We start from the raw sequence: 18,628 nt of genomic DNA on the forward strand, positions 1-18,628 counted from the left end.
CTGAACATTGATGATATTAAAGACAAAAAGCAGGTTTACCTCAAATATAAAGCATGTTCATCATGTGACACAGATAATACATTCAGAAGAATTTATTCATTCATCTTTTAATTTAATTATATTTAAAGGGGGTTCAGGAACTTTATGAGCAGACAGCATGTAATGTAAACAAATGCAGCTGTGACACTTGCAGACTTTGTGGAGTGCAGCGTGATCTGTGTGTGATGGCAGACAGGATGAAGACAATAAAGTGCTGCTGCAGATGAGGACATATCTGGTAATGGATAAAGACAGAAAAGAGGGAATAACAGTTCAAAACTTTAGTAATATTGTGAACACAAGCAGGAACACTAGTGTCTAAGTTCAACAATGACATTAAATTGAAATATAATACTGAATAAATGTAAACATATCTTTTAAAAAAAGATGGTTGACATCCTGAGGTGTCTACTTTCTTCTCATCTCATCTGGACTCCTCGCTTTGTCTTTTAGCGAGGAGTCCAACAGACAAAGAGGACATACGATTTGTAACTTTACCTGAGCTCAATGGAAGAACTGTGGATTAGACTAAATATGATGATAAAAACAGTCAGTGTGTACTTATCTTTTTTAAGGCAAGGGCTCACAGTAGGACACAGCATGAACTGTGTCCCTTGTCCATCTCTTGTCTCATCTGGCATCGGTCTGATCTTAAATTTCTTCCTCGTTTCCTCTCTCTGAAAGACATATGAAAGACAAGAAGGACTTGCAGTGAGTATTGATCAGTTGAAATATTATGATTTAACCAGAATCAATAGAAACGTATCTCATTCAGTCGTCAGTGTCTTGATTTCTGCACATGGAGGCGAGCAGCTGCTGAGAGCTTCTTCAGTGTTGTGTGCGAGGAGCGTCACAAACCTGCCGCCACAGACGAAGCACATAGGGACAGCTTCATCTGCACAGGTGAGTTTGGGACGCTCTTCATGGACTGGGGCTGTCGTCTTCTTCTGGTTCAGGCTCTGGAAGCAGGTTTGTTGCAGATGTCAGTTCAGTGGACAGCTGTGGTACTAGAGCTTCCTGGGATGATTGGTTGGTTGATGACCTCCACCCTCAAGTGCCTCAGAAACACAGGAGTCCTATCATCAGAAAAACAAATCATGAATATTTTATATAATATTGTCAGATATGTTTAGCCTATCACACCTTTAAGCCACTTTGTAGTGTTAATAAATACTTACATTGCTGAGTCAAACACCGCATCCTGTCCTGTTCTTGGTTGAACTTCTGGTCTGGTGGGCCAACGCTGCACGAAGAGCCCCTACAGTTATCTTGTGTTACCACAGGGAGGGGCTGCAGGGGTCCTGGTGGTGGAGCGGCTGTAGACTGGCAGGAGGACGCTCGGCTCCCCTTTTCAACTCTGAATGGTGTATGGGGTCAGCCAGTGGCAGCAGCTGAGGTAACATAAAAACAACAGAGTAAATTATTAATTAAAAGTGACAAGAAGACTTACATAAGACACGTTTTAATGGTGTTAAAAGTGTTTCCATACCTTTATCTGCTACAGCCACCTGCACCGCTGTGAAAAAACAACAGAAGTGAGACTAATCATCTTTAAATTGTTAATAAGACAAATTTTAATTGTTACTAATTGTGAGCATACCTCTGCCAGTCACAGCCATCTGCAACGGAGTCAATGCATACAACAGAGTGAGTAACATGAAGAATTTCCGAATTACTAATAATACCTGCAAGAGTCTTTTGATAATGTTATTAAAGATTTACATACCTTTGTCTCCTGAAGTCATCTTCACCTCAGTAAATAATAGGAAGGAATCAAAATACAAAATAATGAGTGATCTTTAACTTTTAAATAAGTGATATTAAATGAATAAACTGGTATATCATGTTTTTATATAACAGAATCTTGTACTTACTTTTTCCACCAGGATGAAGTGAATGGCAGTGTCTCAGGTGTTAGAGCAGACACACCATTCACTTCAGGGCCAGCGTGGCCAGTGTAGGAGCCAGTTGAGATATTTCAGTCAACTGAAAGTGTCATGGTTTGGGTTTTTAGTTTTGTCATGTCCTGTTTTATGTCCAAGGTTTATCCTGTCATGTTTTATGTTCCACTTCTTGCCTTTGTCTGTTTTCCCACCCTTTTTCTGTACACCTGTGTCTCAGTAGTTAATCACTCCCTGTGTATTTAAGGCCTGTGTTGTACCCTCAGTCTTTGTTGGTTTGTCTGTTTCATCACGTCAGTCCTGTTTTCCTCCTGTGTCTTTTTCCTGGTCCTCGTATGTTTCCCGTGTTCCTGATTTGTTTCCACATGGCTTTATGGTTTTTTCTCCATTATTGTATAGCTCTTTAGTTTTCTCCGATTTGTCTTGTTGCCTTTGGATGCCTGCCTTTTGGATTTTGGTTGCTAGCATTAAAATGTGTTCCTTGTTCCTATACCGGCCTGTCTCCGTTTTTATCCTGTTTTCACCCTGTCTCCTGTGCTTGTTCCCCAACCTGAAGTGTTTCCTGTGCTCCTGATGTCCTCCGTGGTTTAATAGTTTGTCCCCTGTTTTTGTAGTCCTTTTTAGTTTTTTCTTTATGACTATGCCTTCTATTGCTTGCTTTTTGGATTTTAGATTTTGTACTTCGGTTGCCAGCATTTAAACTCCCTTTTTGTTCCTCTGCCTGCCTCTCTGTGTGTCTTGTGTTTGGGTCGATAAAGCCTGTGTTTCCCTCTCACACTTCATTGGTTTGCCTGCTTTTATCCTGTTTTCAGCCTGTGTCTCCTGCATCTCCTGTGCTCTTGTGCCTATTATAGTTTTTGTATTTCTTCATAGTTTTTTCCTTTGACTTTTTTCAATTGCCTGCCTTTTGTTGCTTGCTTTGTCGATTTGGACTTTGTTTACCAGCATTAAAGTTCGCTTTTTGTTCTTTTACCTGCCACACTGTTTCTGCATTTGGGTTCCCTTTTGTGTAAACTGTACCAGTATGTGTTTTAAGTGCCATTCTAGTTGTTAAAGCATTTATATAAATTATATTGTGTATATACTTTAAGTCGCCACCTCTGCTAGACAATAAAACCAGCCCTCGAGGCTACAAAGTAAGAATCTAACCAACACATATAGATAGACCCTGGTGCAAGTCGCTACCTAGGGCATTGCCATCCCCGCCAGACGCAGAGGCCAGCCTTCAGAAAAGCCCCACCAGACGCAGAGGCCAGCCTTCAGAAAAGCCCCACCAGACGCAGAGGCCAGCCTTCAAAAAAGCCTCGCCAGATGCAGAGGCCAGCCTTCAAAAAAGCCCCGCCAGACGCAGAGGCCAACCTTCAAAAAAGCCTCTTCTTAGGCTACAAACCAAAAAAAAGCCACTGAATACAGATGGGCCCTGGTGCAAGACGCTACCGAGGGCGCTGCCAGCCCCGCCAGACGCAAGGCCAGCCTGCGTTTGCAGTGCCATTCTAGTTGTTAAAGAATTGATATAAATTATATTGTGTATATACTTAAAGTCGCCACCTCTGCTAGACAATAAAACCAGCCCTCGAGGCTACAAAGTAAGAATCTAACCAACACATAAAGATAGACCCTGGTGCAAGTCGCTACCTAGGGCATTGCCAGCCCCGCCAGACGCAGAGGCCAGCCTTCAGAAAAGCCCCACCAGACGCAGAGGCAAGCCTTCAAAAAAGCCTCGCCAGACGCAGAGGCCAGCCTTGAAGGTTAAAACAGCCCCGCCAGACGCAAAGACACCTCTTAGGCTACAAACCAAAAAAAAGCCACTGAATACAGATGGGCCCTGGTGCAAGACGCTACCGAGGGCCCTGCCAGCCCCACCAGACGCAAGGTCCAGCCCTCAAGGCCACAAAAAATCAAGCCACCCGTTGGACTGTTTCCAGATGATCTAATCTGAGCTGCTCTCATACCAGGCTGGATTTTACCAGTATCTTTCCAAACCCCCATTTGTCCTCTGCCTCTTCGCAGGAAGCTCCTCATCATCACTCTCCCACCTGCTTTGCTTTTTGGAGGGGGTGAGGCTGGACGTCGATGGAGACAGCGCGTCGGACCTGTCGTCATCTAGGAGGCAACCACAGCAACTACAGGAACTACAGGACTCAGCTGAAGGTGATGGAAGGTCCTCATAACGAAGAGGTCTGATATGGTCTTCAACAGCCTCATCATCACCCTCATGACCATCATCATCATCATCATCATTGCCCAGGTAGGAAATGGTGTCCTGATCCGAATCCTCACAGGTCCAGTATATCGTAGAAGAAGCATCATCACTGTCATCATCGTCCTCTTCAGGAACGTCTTCATCTTCAACGCTCTCCAGGACAGCCTCACCCATGTCCTCTTCATCAGAGGAGCTAAATATCAGGAGAGAGTTACCTTCTTCATCGAGCCTGATCCGCCAAGCACGGCCCACTGCGTCGGAGACACCTGCAGGGAAAAAGTGAAATCATGAGAAAACTAAACTATATGTATGTATAAAGTTACCAGACATGACATTATTCCTACACAGATCCATACACAATAAAATGGTGAGAACAGAACAGACAAAACATGCATGCAAATTATATCTCTCATGTGAAATGAGCAGTAACATTCTCATTTTGACAGAACATCGTTCATGCAAGACCACATCACTTCAGTAAGAAGGTGATAAAGAAAAGACAAACACCTCAGACAAAGCTCAGATCCCAACACGCACTCCAACACATGATCACAGAGGAGAGCGCAGAGACATGCAGCGTCATGACTTTGTAAGAACATGTTGATTTTAAGAAATTCCTACCTTAATCTTACCTTATAAAATATATACAAAAGTTTAGTTCAACGCAACAAGTGGCCCTGCCCAGGCCGCCTATAAGCACAAACATGACAAACCAGGTTTATTACCCTTCAGGGATTCAACGATAAAAAACAAATGATAGAAATTTTCACTTTGTTCCAAAGTTCAGTGTCAGAAATCATGTCACCACTATATAATAGGAATAACAAACTTTTAATGTATTATTACTATTAGTTACAACTGTTTAGGCGTTAGAGAAACAAACATGTCTGCATTTTTCATTCCTGCACAATAGTCAAAAGTAAACAGGCTGTTGTGTAAAACCATTCTCATTCACTCTTCATTTCTGACCTGAATCATCAGGTCAGGTATTTTTTAATTATTCTTTTCTATTCATTTTAAATGATAATGGACTGATAATTGATAACAGTTTAGAACAGTTTAGCTTTCCCCTTCACTCAAACTCACAACGTGGATCTTATGATGCGTTTAGAGCAACATGAACATTAGTTCACATATGTGATAAACTTTGGATTTAAAATGTTCCGACATCTTTCAGTATAACTTTAATAGAGTGCACTCAGCTGTCCTCACAGAGAGAATGTCTACGTTTGTTTACACCTGTGCGTTCTGACGTTTGCTCCTAATAGCTCCACCGTTACCATGGTTACAAAAAATATTAATTTTAAGCATTTTAAGAAAAATGGCCCAGTCGCCATCTTTTTCTCAAAATGTCGACGCCTAATTCAACGAAATTGATGCCCTCAAACCAAAATGACACTGTTTTCAAACCACTACACCTTTGTTAACATATTGAACACATTTCCCGGGACTTTTAATGCATTAAAACCAACTGTTTTACACCGTGAAAACGACATGTGTCATCAAATCTGTGTTTCTCAAACAGGCAATCAAATATACTGTTACATTTCAACCTTTAAATTTAACAAATTATCTAATTGTTTTGCTACCAAAGTGTTAAGGCAGGTCTATTCATGAATAAGACGCAGGAAAAACATGAATTTAGTTGTCTCACCTGCGCAGTCAACGACCAGGTCACGTTGGCCTCCAACCAGCAGATGCTCCTCCAAGACAGCAGGTCTGGCAGCAGACATTTCTCCACTAGTTTGGTTTTCTTTTTCTATTGCTGGTTCAGCTGTCCAACAACGTTTGCGTGTCGCTTTTTCAGATGCTTTCCTCTCCAAAGAGTTCAGCTCTCAGCGGTCCGGTTCTGCAGTGGGTCAACTTGTGTTGGGTCCAGGTGCAAAGAGAAAAAGTGGACAGGTCAGCTCTTATATAGCCTCTGTCGTACGTCACCGTGCTGTTGTCATGACTCCTGTTGGCGCATGTGTGCACGAGATAAATATCAAAAAGTAGCACAATTGATGATATAAATTGTCTATTTATTTCTACACTTGATGTCATGTTAACACAATATGATTGCATGAAGCTATAATCTTTATGAGTATTTGTGTGTATTCTATGAATAAAATAATCAATAGAAATGTCTGTAGTCAGTAAATAGTTCAGGTCTGCTAACAGTGATGAGTTGTTTAAACAGTTATTTTTTATAGTGTTTATTTGTAAGATATAAGAGGCTATCAAAGTGTCGGCTTAAACTGCACACACCAATTAACACAGAGCATTGATGTGTTTATTGTGTATGTAAAGGTGTATATAAAGAGACAAAACTGTTCAAACTGTTCTAACTGCTTCTGAAATACCCAACATTCAAAGTGAACTCTGCCTTCAGAGATGAGACTCCAATATGTTGTTTCTTAGTTATGATGCTGTTTTTTATTTTTTATTTAACCTTTATTTAACCAGGAAAAGACTCACTGAGATTAAAAATCTCTTTTACAAGAGTGTCCTGGCCAAGACAGGCAGCAGCATAGTCATACATACACACAAACACAAGGTGGACACAAACATTCGAAACACTTAGCATCCAAAACAGCAAACATTTCAAGGTCAGCTAAAATAATAAAAGCCTCAGGCAAAACATCTACAGCTAGATGTTTCAGCCTCCAGGTCATCCAAATTCCCCTTAAAAGTGTTCAATGAGACCAACTCATTTTGTTTCAAAGTTTTCTGTAACATGTTCCAGGCAGAGGGAGCAGAAAACCTAAACGCTGTCTTTCCCAGTTCAGTTCTGACTTATGGGACAGACAGCAAGAACAAATCCTGAGACCGAAGCTTGTAAGTCCTAGCATTACTTCGGTTAATGTAGGACAAAAGGTAAGAAGGAAGTAAACATAAGATTGCCTTGTAAGTGAGAATATGCAGGTGTCTCAGTCTACATATTGATAAGGAGGACCATCTAACCCGTTCATACAGTGTACAGTGATGAGTAAGCGCATAAAAACCAGTGATGAACCTCAGAGCTCCATGATACACAGTGTAAAGAGCATGTAAGCTTTGAGACGAGGCTTGCATATATACAACATCACTGTAGTCCAGAACAGACATAAAAGTGGCAGCAACCAGTCTCTTTTTTGATTTAAAAGAAGGCAGGATGTTCTAATACTATATCATGACATTTGACACCTGCAGATTTTTTGTGAATGCATGCAATTTCCTAAATGTTAAAATCATAAAGACCACCATAAATCATTAAATGATTCTTAACACACTTTAAGAGGCAGATGAATAGAAAAAGTACAAAAGCAACTTTTGGCTTGGGACTGAAAAGGTTACAGACAGTGATGGAATGTAACTAAGTGCTTTTACTCAAGTACTTTACTTGTACTTTACTCGAGTATTTAAATTTTCTGATACCCTATACTTCCACTCCATTACATTTTGGAAGGAAATATTGTACTTTTTACTCCACTACATTTATTTGAAAACTTAAGTTTCCAGTTACTTTGGAGATTGAAAAATGTTAATTCAATATAACATTCACATAGTAGCCATTTTGACTTGGAAAAGCCCAGCTAATGACATTACTCTTAGAGACTTAGACTTTATTATCCCCAAGGGGGAATTCCTTTTCACAGCATCCTCAACTGCTACGTGACTAAAAACAACACACAAACATCAGTTAATCCATTTTAATAGATAGAATAGAATCAAAATTATACAATCAAAAATAAGGAAACAAGAGCTGAGTTGAAGGATAACTGTCCGTAACTCAAGATTCACTAATGCAGAATACTTTTCCAAATGCAATGGAACGCAGTGTCACAGTCATTTCCTTCCTTTTTTTTTTTTTTTGCACACCAATAGCATTTATTCATATAGTCCTCAGTCCAGAGTCCACACGCCTGGGACCGAGTCCATTGTTGTAGTGTGTTCACAGTTTATATCTCAGAATGACTCAGGTAACATTATGGATTTGGAATAATTCCTTTGGCATGCACAATTTAAATTCCCCTGAAATTAACACTGTGGCAAGTTTTAACATATAATACTACATTGCCTTTTATTGTCACTCAATTGCTTAGTTGTTCCTTCCCCCGGTCTCTTTGCAGCACCATGGCTGTTGCATAGGATGTTAAGAGACACAAGCCATTCTCCATAAAAAATGTGGATACTGTGAGTTGCACGTAAATCTATAAAATTACCTGGACACGTGGCTTATTAATATTATTTTTTTGGTCACTGTCCATGGAGTGACTGTAGTGATATTTTAATGCATGGATTTATAAACCCAAGTAGAACCCAAGTTGTACAGAATACAAAAACAGAAATTTGAACATAAGCTTTTTTTTCTCAATAAAAATAATTTCAACATTAGTAATCACTTTCTTAAAAAAATTACAATAAATTTGCACTGACATAAAAAATAAAAATATCAAGTAAAATATGTAACACCCCACTGCAAAAAGTGTCAGGGGAAAAAAAACTGCTGTTGGCCAACAGATCACACCTGGGTTGTAGAAAGGCTGTTGTTGCTGAGGCACCTTCATATATCAGCCGTACACAGTCTAACAACTACAATTCTGCATATTTTCGCATTATGTTACATGAGTTAAATAGCTGCATAAAAAAAATCTGAATCTAAGCAATAGAAAACAAAAGGTTTGGTACCAATATAAACCAACATTTCATTTTTGCAGACCTTCACACAATTTCAATTTTAGCCTACATGCCTCTCAGGGTCCATGGAAATACACACTTAACATCTTTCCCTGATGTTCATGTAGACTTTCATGTTAGAGAATATTCTCAAGTCAAGTGTCTGACTACATGAAAATATTAAGTCATAATGAAATATTACATATTTTAAGGACTCTGGGTTAAGGCGCAGAAAAGCTATCTTTTACTTGTTTCTTGCATTAGAGGAAACTTACAACACACAAAATTAACAAAGGAGAAGTACCATTTTTAGTTTAGAAAAAGCATGTAGTGCATTCACTCTCTACATAGACAATCTTCTTTTATAGGTTAATATTTAATGACCTTAACTGCAGTTAATAAGGCTGAAATCTACCAAAGTGCATGATGCATAATTTGTATTTTATGTAGAACGTCATGGTCCATTATCTCTGTCAGATATTTCCACATTATTAGAGTAAGGACATAATTTTTTTTAGGCCTCTGTCAGTCTTTTTCAGTTATATATATACATATATATATATATATGTTTTTTTTAGCAGAGATGTTTTAGGTTAAAGTAAGTAGTAATATAGTTGAATTCAACTCTAGATTAAAAAAGCATCAAATAGAAATAAAACCTTGCATAAAGAAGGTTGACAAATACAACACCTTGTTGCACACGAGCATGACAACACTCTATAATAACCATCATTAGTAAATGGTAAATTTATAGTTAAAGTTTAGTTAATAGTTACTGTTCTAATAATATTTATAGATAAGCTACAGAGTATTTATTAACCATTTACAAATTATAATAAACATCAGTTGCACATTTTCAATAACAATTGCTGAATAAATGGTCTATAATGGTCATTGTTAACAGTGAACTGACTTTTAACTAAAGTTTAATTAGCTATAAATGTACCATTAATTCATTTTTGCTATTATAACGTGTTATCCATTTTATTTGGCTGACTCTTGCAAGCAAAGTTTGGTAAAGTAGAATATCACACCAAGAATGCAGATGGGATTTATGGTGGCGAACAAAGCCCAAATGCAAAACTTCATCTTCTAAAACTAGACAGTAAACCAACACTCTTACCTGATATCAGATTGATGTACAGACAGCTACGTCAAAATTCACATTAAAAGTTATAGATTTTGGCTTTGTCCAACAAGCCAGTCTTTTAAAAAATTCAAGATATTTATTATTTTTAGAGAGCTGTAAAATCAAATCTTTTCAGTAATGGCACAACTCCCCATTCATTTTTACAATTAATTTTTTAACTGTACATCAACATGATACCACAGGGCTAAAGATAAGGATTACATACATTATTGTTTTTTGTCAATTGGAAAAGGAAAGGAGTTTATCAGAGTCCACTTCTTTTCCAATTGACAAAGGCTTGTAGCTTAGGAAGAGCTCAAAGGGGCAGATTTTTAAAAGAACACAAGTACACCCTAATACCCGTTAGTAGTGAGCAGGACTGAGGATTGACCGATCCAGGGCATATATCGATTATTAATAATCAAGGAGACCAATAACCCATCTTTGGAACTCATAAACTTGCAGTAAAAATGAAAATCTTGTGAGTCAAAATGTAGAACAACCAATGATGGAATGTAACGAGTACAATTTACTCAAGTGCTGTACTTAACCTAAGTATTTCCATTTTCTGCTACTTGATACTTTCATAAAAGTAAAAATTAAAGGACTAGTTTGTTTGTATTTTTTTGCATGTTTTCTACATTCTTTTTCATACATTAAATAGGCAACGTATACTACAGTCCATCCTCTGGTTCTTGTGCTCTTTTAAAAATACTGGAAATAGCAGCATGTTGTGATATTCCCCTTTAAGAACAGAATCATACAATGTCCTCATCAAGCAGATTAATGTTTTCTTGTCCTTGTCAAATCAGTAATTTCTCTTAAATGTGTTGGCGACAGTTAGGATTTGTGTGACACTAGTAAGCTTTGGGTCAAATACGTAGCGGACATGAAAATGTCTTCATGAAAAGTGCCAAATGATTCCATTTACAAATGGTTCGTAAATAGCTGTCAAAGACTTAAAGTTGGCTGGGAAATATTACCCGACTATCTTGCCCACAATATAGTAACAAGGAAATCCTTTCATATTATACAAAAGAAACTCTTTGTGGCTTGGTGTGCATAGCATATACGGTACTGTAGGCATGACTTTCTCTGCTTTACAGGATTCGGTGTCATATACTGTTAGTTATATCTTGGGTCTCCACCCATTTATGAACTGCATGAGTTTCTTCACCTGCAGTTTGCTTAGCTTGAAGTCCTCAGACAAAATCTCCTCGGTGAGCTGCAGGAGTAAATTCCCATCAATCTTTTCCGACACAAAAAGAGAAACAATGTCATCTGGCAGGCCAATGAACCTTAGAGATTTGGACACCTCTTCAATAGAAAGACCAGCCAGACTGGACGGGGGCTGCCACTGTGCAGCGGGAGAAAAGGCTGGACAGTTTTGGGTTAATGAGTTAGAGATGGAATATATCTCTTTTGTGCCCTGCTCAAGTGGAGCAGATGAGCAGTTGGAAGTTTCCTGCTCACTGTCACAGATCGATCCAGACAGTAAATCTTTGCACATCTTTATGGCATTTGATTTTGGTGTTCTCGGTGGTAAGATGGGGCAAGAGAGGCTCTGCTTAGTGTTAGATTCTTCTATTGGCTTGTCTCTGTACATTTCTGAATTGTAACTTGATGATTTGGTGCAAAACGGATTCAGAGAAGCTTTCTCCAGTCGAAAGTCCTCTCGTGCATACTCTCGGCCATCAAAGTCAACGAGGCTGGACGTGCACATTTTGGGGGTGCTTGGGGATCTCTTTCTGGGGTAACTGTAGTAGCTTCGACAGCTGGCAGGAGAAAATTCATCCATGGCGTATGATTCTCCTCCGCTGAAGTTATTTGGCCAAGACAACCTGGCAGACATCCCATCCGATGGCAGGCTACCGCTGGGCAAAGTAGCAGCTGGCTCAGTGCTGTTGGATTTGCCCCAGTTACAGGGGTAGCACACACGTTCCTCTGGTTCGGCAGCCTCTTGCTCACATGCTCCAATACTGATAAAAAAAACAGATTCAAGATTAATTTGAGGTGTAGGAGAAAACCCTTATGAATACCTTATCATATGATCTAAATATTTAACATTTTAAAACTCAGGGACACAGATAGAAATATACAGGACAAAAATCCCAAAAGATCTAGGTGGACTTCAAGGGGCACAAATTAGTAAATCGTCTCCTGATTTTCCTTTATTTGAATGCAGTATATTATTTTAATAGTATATTCACTGGTACAAATGTATCTGATGTGACTCAGGCCGAAATGTTAACTCACAAGGTAATGTTTTTTAAATTTTACTTGTGTTTAAGTTCCTTTCTCACTTTCTAGCCCCATTCACACTGCCCTTTCAATGAGGGAATCATGCGCCAATACTCCGCCTTGCCGTCTGATCTGCCTCCGGAGGTAGTATCAGAGCCACAGCAGAGGCGAGACGCCATCTGTGTGAATGGAAAAGCCAGCAGCGCGGAACATCAAAGAGAAATGTCCCAAACCTCAACCCATAAAGCAACATTACAGGACCAAACAACAGTAATGTGGTAACTGGTAGAGTCTTTGGCAACTTATATGAGGAAAAAAAATACTGCATTCATACGTGGAAAAGTGTCTGTCATCATGTCTGTCCTACCGACTCTTCGTCACATTTCTGCCCGAAAAATAGCATCTGTCTCCGGCAGAGAGAGCCAGGTGGGTCCCGCAGTTGAATAATGGTGATTATGTGACGCGATTCAGAGCAAAAAACTCATGTCTTTGTCGCCTTCCACTATTGTGTTGTGGTTGTTACGGTCTCTGGCAGAAAAAAATCACTGCAACGGTCAGCACTCCTGACCGAGACTTCAGTGAACTTTCCCCTAGAAAACAGCATCCCTCCCCGAGAGTGAAAGCAAGACTGGGTATGCCGTTTACTGATAGCAATTATGTAATTTAGAGCAAAATAGTAATTTTGTCACTTTCCACATTGTATAGTGGGTCAGGATCTCAATCACAACACATAAATAACTGCATCCATATGATTATAAACAGCCGGCGGATATATGTTTAGATTAACAGGTGGAAATCGGAGGAAACACGTTGAAAAAAACCAAAAACACACGGATGTTAACGTCATGATGTGTACCATCACGCCTCTTTTGCTGGGTTTAGTGTGAACAAACAAAGGTGGCGTAAAGGAAAGCCTTCGTTGTGGCGATAAAGCGGAGTCTACTGTGTGAAAAGGGCTTCTGACTCTCTTCCAGAAGTTACAGCGAAAGGGGAACAAATGGGAAAGCACCGTGAACTTGAGTAAACTTGTGGATTTCTCTGGGTTTCAACATTGTTGGAAATATTTGGGATAATATAAGAACACAACTCAACAAAATACTGTGTGGAACAAAGGTCTGGTTGTTTTTAGATACTTCAATGCCAAAATGTTGCATATTATATCTTTACATGAAGTGTAATAGATGTCAGATTTGTGCTATGAAACTCTTACATGTTGTGGAGACCAGATGAATAATAGGAGAGGGTTGGACTTGGAGACCGAGTCTCTTGCTGCCGAGGCTTGGACAGGATGGGCACTGCTGGCATCTGTTTCAAACTTCTTGGAGGAATAGGTGGGGCATTCAAAAGACGGCATTCTTCTTTCACCTAGAGAAGAAAGTAACTGACATTGAAACTGACAGAAAGACCAACATATTCATTTTTCTCTGAAACTAAGCATGTCAGACGCTGCTTGAAGATATGATCCTTAAAACCCATTTTTTGATACCATTTATGGTCTGGATTTCATCATTCACTAAAGTGCTGTATCGTAGGCACCTGGGCTTGTTTCTTTCTTTTGAAGACATTTCACCTCTCATCCAAGAGGCTACTTCAGTTCTAACTAACTGGAGGGGAGTTGCAGGCTTTTAAACTCTGTGTGGGAGTGTCCTTACGGAGTTGTTAAGGACACGTGTGAGCTCTGCGTTTCAGAGTCGTTAGGGGCACTTGTGGGTCATTGACCCAACCGGCCTTCATGTGGGTTGCTAGGACTAGGTGAGCCCAGGTGTGAATGGTTGTTAAGCTGTCTGGGGACATTTTTCTCCTTCAGATGTAGGTGGACAGCAGAGTCTTGACCTGAGGAGTTGGCCCTCCTGTGAAGAGTTTGTTTTGTCTCCCCAATACACAACCTCTCTGGTTTTGGTTAGATTTAGGCACAAAACACTTTTTGAGGGTTAGGGAAAGATCATGGTTTAGGCAAAAAAAAAAAAAAAATTACTTCTTGTAAGATCTTTTGTGAGTCTTGCTAAAAATGCATCTAGAAAAAAATCTTTGGCACCGTTTTCATCAACAGATCATTTTGTAATTCTCGCAAAGAAGTAGTGGAATAAGATGGATCAGCCTCAGTGGACTGTTAACTAACTTTACTTTGCCCTGCTGTCATGTGGAAACTAAATCAGAATATAATTACTGAATCTGAAAAAACTGAATTTTTTTTAAAAAGTGAGTTTGTGTGGTTGCGCTGTAAACTGATACACCAGATGTGCCTGCTGTATTTCTGAAGAAGCAGCTGCTCAAGGTGTGTTTGCTGTAGCACTTAACTGTACTTTCTGTTACCACAGTAACCATGAGTGTTGCCAAATCAACCAAGACCGCAATATTAAGGATTACATTTAACAGCTTATACTCACAGCTTCAGACTTGGGTGGGACCGGCGGTGGAATAGGAGACACATCTGAACTGGTTACGGCAGAAAGAGGACAGGTGATTGGGTATGACAGGGCTGCTGTTGTACTACAGCCGTTGTTAATGCCTCGAATTCCCTCACTTAAAGAAGGTTTTGGGATCTGCCCTCTCAAGTGGTCCAACCACAGCTCCTCATAAGGAACGTCCGACTTGTTGAGGGGTGGTTGTTGGTTTGTGCTATCCATGAGCTCAGGGAAAAAGTGTTCATTTTCCCCCGCGTCTGAAGGGATGCTGTCAGAGGGCAGAAGAGACCAATCTCCACATAGTGTCATACAGCCCTGCAAGTTGACCTCACTGTTACCATGCAGGTTGCTGCCATACACACACACAGATAGTCGGTGGAAAGACTGGGTGAGTTCATCCCGGGCGTAGGTTAAAGAGCTAGGTATCTGCATGTGGTTTTGACACCCGTTGGAGCTGCCTCCACTGCTTCCACTGCAACTACCGTTCCCACTGCTTTTCTTGGGACTCTTACCATCATCGTTCCAGTCTGTCCGCACATCGCGGACAGCACGAGAATAGTCGTCTATGTCAAACTGCTCCTGGCAGAAGGAGAACCAGCGATGTACCATAGTTTCCAGCCATAACTCTCCTTGCAGCAGCTCCTCTGGAATAATAAATCTAGGCATGGCCATGTGAAAGGGAAAATGAATGGGGATAATTTTGTTGCTTCGCAGAACGCAGCACACAACCACTGTTTTCGTCTGAATGTTGACCAATTTGTAGCGATGACCTTCGCGGATGAGGTGGAGATCGTGCTGGTTGCGGGGTGGACTGCTGGGTACTGTGACATTGACAGGGAGACGGGTTTTCTCCACAATGTTCCTGATGGTGTGCTCGCCGTCCTGCATCTGAAGTTCCAGTGGACTACAGGTGCTGAACCTGCCTTTACACTGGAAAGGCAGGCTGATGCTCTCATTGGTGCGATGGTTCATGCAGATCAAGCAGGGCATTTTGCCTCGGCCGATCTTACTGATGGAGTTCAGCTTTCCAATCTTCTTGAAAATGGTGTTGAATCTTGATTTTTCTTTGGAGGTCTTGGCATACAGGATCTCCGCCTGGCCCATTAATGTCAGTTCATCACCAGTGCTGAGTGTAATGTTGTAAACTTCGGTGTCTTCATTGCATTCCCCCGATGCCATCTGTGAAAAATATGACATATGACCTAAGTACAGCGGAAATTGAGGACAGCATTGACACTTTTTAGTAAAAACCCTGTCAATACACATTAGGTCAGTGCATTAACAGTTGCTTTCTGTAGAGATTTGTTGGGGAACTGAATTTTATAGAAATACAATTGTTATTAATGCTATAAAATTATTTAAATATGCTGTATTATTAGTTTAGACAGGAGGATGTCTGCTCTTTACTGGAGATGTTAATTTATCAAATCCACCTCATGCCACAGTTGGAGATGAGACTTCTAAATAACACGGCATAGCATAGTTTAAAAAAAGATATTAATTCTAATTAACACTATAGAATCCACAACCAATCACAATAATCCTTTCAGGAGATTAGATCTACCTTAACATTGAATGTGATTTCTTCCATGACGTATACCCTCTCAGGGAATGCTTTGGCAACCTCCTCCACGCTGTTAAAGTACTGCACAGGCTCTTTGACATCTCTGTCCTGCTCCAGTAGCTTAAACTGACCTAAAATAGGAAAAGACAAATTAGTGCAACAGAAAGGGTCAAGCACTGGTAGTACTGTTCGGTGCAAGTATTAAAAACTATGTTTGGGATAAGGCACACTGTTCCAACGATCTTTCGACACTGACTTTATTGGTTTTGCAACATACAAAGACATGTTATCATAACACAATGTAAAGCAAGCATCAAGTATCCATGCAGATGCAGCTCACCTTCATAGTGCACTGGGATCTCTATTTTAGGCCCAATGACATAGTGTCCCTCTTCCAGACTGTGAGCAGTAATAGTTGTCCATTGACGGCAGGAATGAAGCAAGAGGTAGTCATTGTCTCTGAGCCCTTCAACTAACTGACCTGCAGAAATCAAAACATGCAGGTTACGGATTATACCTTATAATCCAGGAAATATTGTGAAACTGCAAGGTGCAATAGAAAAAAAACAGCAGATTAAGTACTTTTGATGTATTTCCTGCCACTTTTGGACAATCAACATCCTAACTGTAATATAACAACAATTGTGTCTGCTGCATCATGTCTCTTGCAAATTATAAAATGATTAGTTTAAGTTTTGATTCATCTCGTCACTGTGACTTAGCATTTATTGTATTAATTAGAACAGTCATGGCAGCATTGACATTAATTTGTTATGTCCATGATTGAGAAATATTACATAAATAAGGTAATAATAAGGTGAGTATCTTGAGGCATCCCATGATTACTGTTTCCTTGTGAGCTTCACAGGGTGCTCCACTCAAGCCAATTGGATTACTCGGCACATTCAAGTCACTATCCTCCAGACTAGAGTGACTAATGCCCTAATCCATACCTCTCTAAATAGCAAGCACTGCCACTTAAAAATACAATACACCACCACAATTCTGCAGGAGAGGCTGGCCAGAGTGTGACAAAAAATGGAAAGTTGCAGAAAAAAACTAAAAGTCATACATATCTGATTTGGATAGCTTCATCAAAATCATATTCATACCATAATAAACATGCTTGTTATAATTACACAACTGTCAGGTAAAACAGCTGTGAAGAAAAATTCCCCAGCCCCATAATGCAAGCAGGTTATGTTCTAGCTTCATCTTGAAGGAACGGTTTTGCTTAAATGCATCGTTCATTGCACCCCGAATGAGGCCAAAATTGATTTTTCAGCCTTGAATCCACAATCAACTTGATCCATCCTGCTACATTTGTCAATTGAAACTTTGCCCTTCAATTCTGCACTTCACATGTGTCATTTATAATGACATTAACACATTTTCAAGTGCTCACTGTGTCCCCAACATGAAATACTATTACTTTTAAAACAATCATTTATACTTTAACGTACTGCCCTCACCTACTGGCTGAGTGACAGCAGTGAGTTTACATAACCTTTATAAAATAACACAGACTTGACGTTGTCTGGTGATATTTGCACGACAGACGCAAGGTCCTAACGATAGAGTCGCAACTTTCAACTTTGATCATTAGAAAATGCCAACTTTTTGTCATGTTATCTACACAACTTTGCTGAGAATTAATAACATACGCTGATAACATCAACCACAATAAAGTCGTACACACGGCTTAGTTTTTACCTCAGCTGCTAATTAGCGAATTAGCAGCTAGCGACAGAAAACTTTGTAGTGACAGAAAGTTACTAACCGTTATCCAGCTTGACAATTTGAGGCAACCTGTAAGCACTGACCAGTTGATCTAGTGGCAGGGACGTCGTGCTCCATGTAACATCTTTTAAATTGTTGTACAACATTGTTCCAAGGTCCATTTTGCTAGCTTGCATTAGCCAACTGGAGAGCTAGCTATGTGTAAACACGGTCACAAAAGGCTACACTAAGCTAACTAACGTAATAATGTATCAGCTCTCCATCTACAGCTTTACAATTGGCACGATTGTAAATAATTGTCGCATGTGCCTACGTATCATTAAAGTCCGTTGTCTGATAATGTGGCAGAGCCATGTTTGTTTAGCTAGCGACGGCTGCATCAAGACAACTAGTCTGGAGTTAACTAGATGAATAACGGAAATACGTATTTTAGCCTTTTAAAATAAGAGCATTATTTACTGTGCGCTACACAAGATAGGAACAACAACAAAGGTTAACAACGCAAAAACACTTTCTTCCTAAAATAGTTAAGTTCCTTAACATTATGCGGTGGAAAAATGTAGACTGCATGGTATTCGCTCAGGGTTCATCGGCTATTCAGAAACAATGTATTTTTAGTATTTAGCGGAAGTCGTAGTTTTGTACTGAAGTCTGGCACTGATGCTGATTAAAAAAAAGGCCCATTCCCAATAAAACTCCTCTTTGTGCTCCAGGTATAATCATAATGATTAAATACACAGCAGAGACTGATCATGGATCATTTCCCCC

At 39.9% G+C, this 18,628-nt stretch overlaps 3 protein-coding genes across 5 annotated transcripts in view; 1 reads left to right on the forward strand and 2 right to left on the reverse strand.

Moving 5' to 3' along the window:
• LOC311249681 (uncharacterized protein) lies at positions 1-6,051 on the reverse strand (the record flags this gene model as incomplete). Of its 2 annotated transcripts, XR_014621209.1 has the most annotated exons (5): positions 5,798-6,051; positions 1,529-4,833; positions 1,218-1,430; positions 898-1,115; positions 1-716 (listed from the first exon to the last, which is right to left on the reverse strand). XR_014621209.1 is itself a non-coding variant. In XM_084340924.1 (2 exons), the coding sequence occupies exons 1-2, from the start codon at positions 5,874-5,876 to the stop codon at positions 3,904-3,906; spliced, it is 585 nt and encodes a 194-aa protein (XP_084197050.1). In that variant the 5' UTR covers positions 5,877-6,051. The 2 variants fall into 2 exon arrangements, 1 of the variants encoding a protein (XP_084197050.1); XM_084340924.1 differs by lacking the exons at positions 1-716; positions 898-1,115; positions 1,218-1,430 and having other exon boundaries at positions 3,904-4,409.
• ncf2 (neutrophil cytosolic factor 2) overlaps positions 4,362-18,628 on the forward strand; it is a 19,803-nt gene continuing 5,536 nt past the window's right edge. The window contains exon 1 of one of the 2 annotated variants that reach the window (XM_084340920.1): positions 4,362-4,450. In XM_084340920.1, coding sequence (XP_084197046.1) covers positions 4,431-4,450 — 20 coding nt within the window. In that variant the 5' untranslated portion in view covers positions 4,362-4,430. Of the gene's footprint in view, positions 4,451-12,410; positions 12,430-18,628 lie in introns of those variants that run through there. The other variant, XM_084340921.1, reaches the window with a different exon arrangement.
• garem (GRB2 associated, regulator of MAPK1) lies at positions 7,800-18,256 on the reverse strand. Its single transcript, XM_084340917.1, has 6 exons — positions 17,901-18,256; positions 16,461-16,601; positions 16,121-16,251; positions 14,539-15,735; positions 13,362-13,516; positions 7,800-11,889 (listed from the first exon to the last, which is right to left on the reverse strand). The coding sequence occupies exons 1-6, from the start codon at positions 18,034-18,036 to the stop codon at positions 11,040-11,042; spliced, it is 2,610 nt and encodes an 869-aa protein (XP_084197043.1). The 5' UTR covers positions 18,037-18,256; the 3' UTR covers positions 7,800-11,039.

This window comes from Pagrus pagrus (genome assembly GCF_965226575.1).
Source record: "Pagrus pagrus genome assembly, chromosome: 20".
Taxonomy (NCBI): Eukaryota; Metazoa; Chordata; class Actinopteri; order Spariformes; family Sparidae; genus Pagrus; species Pagrus pagrus.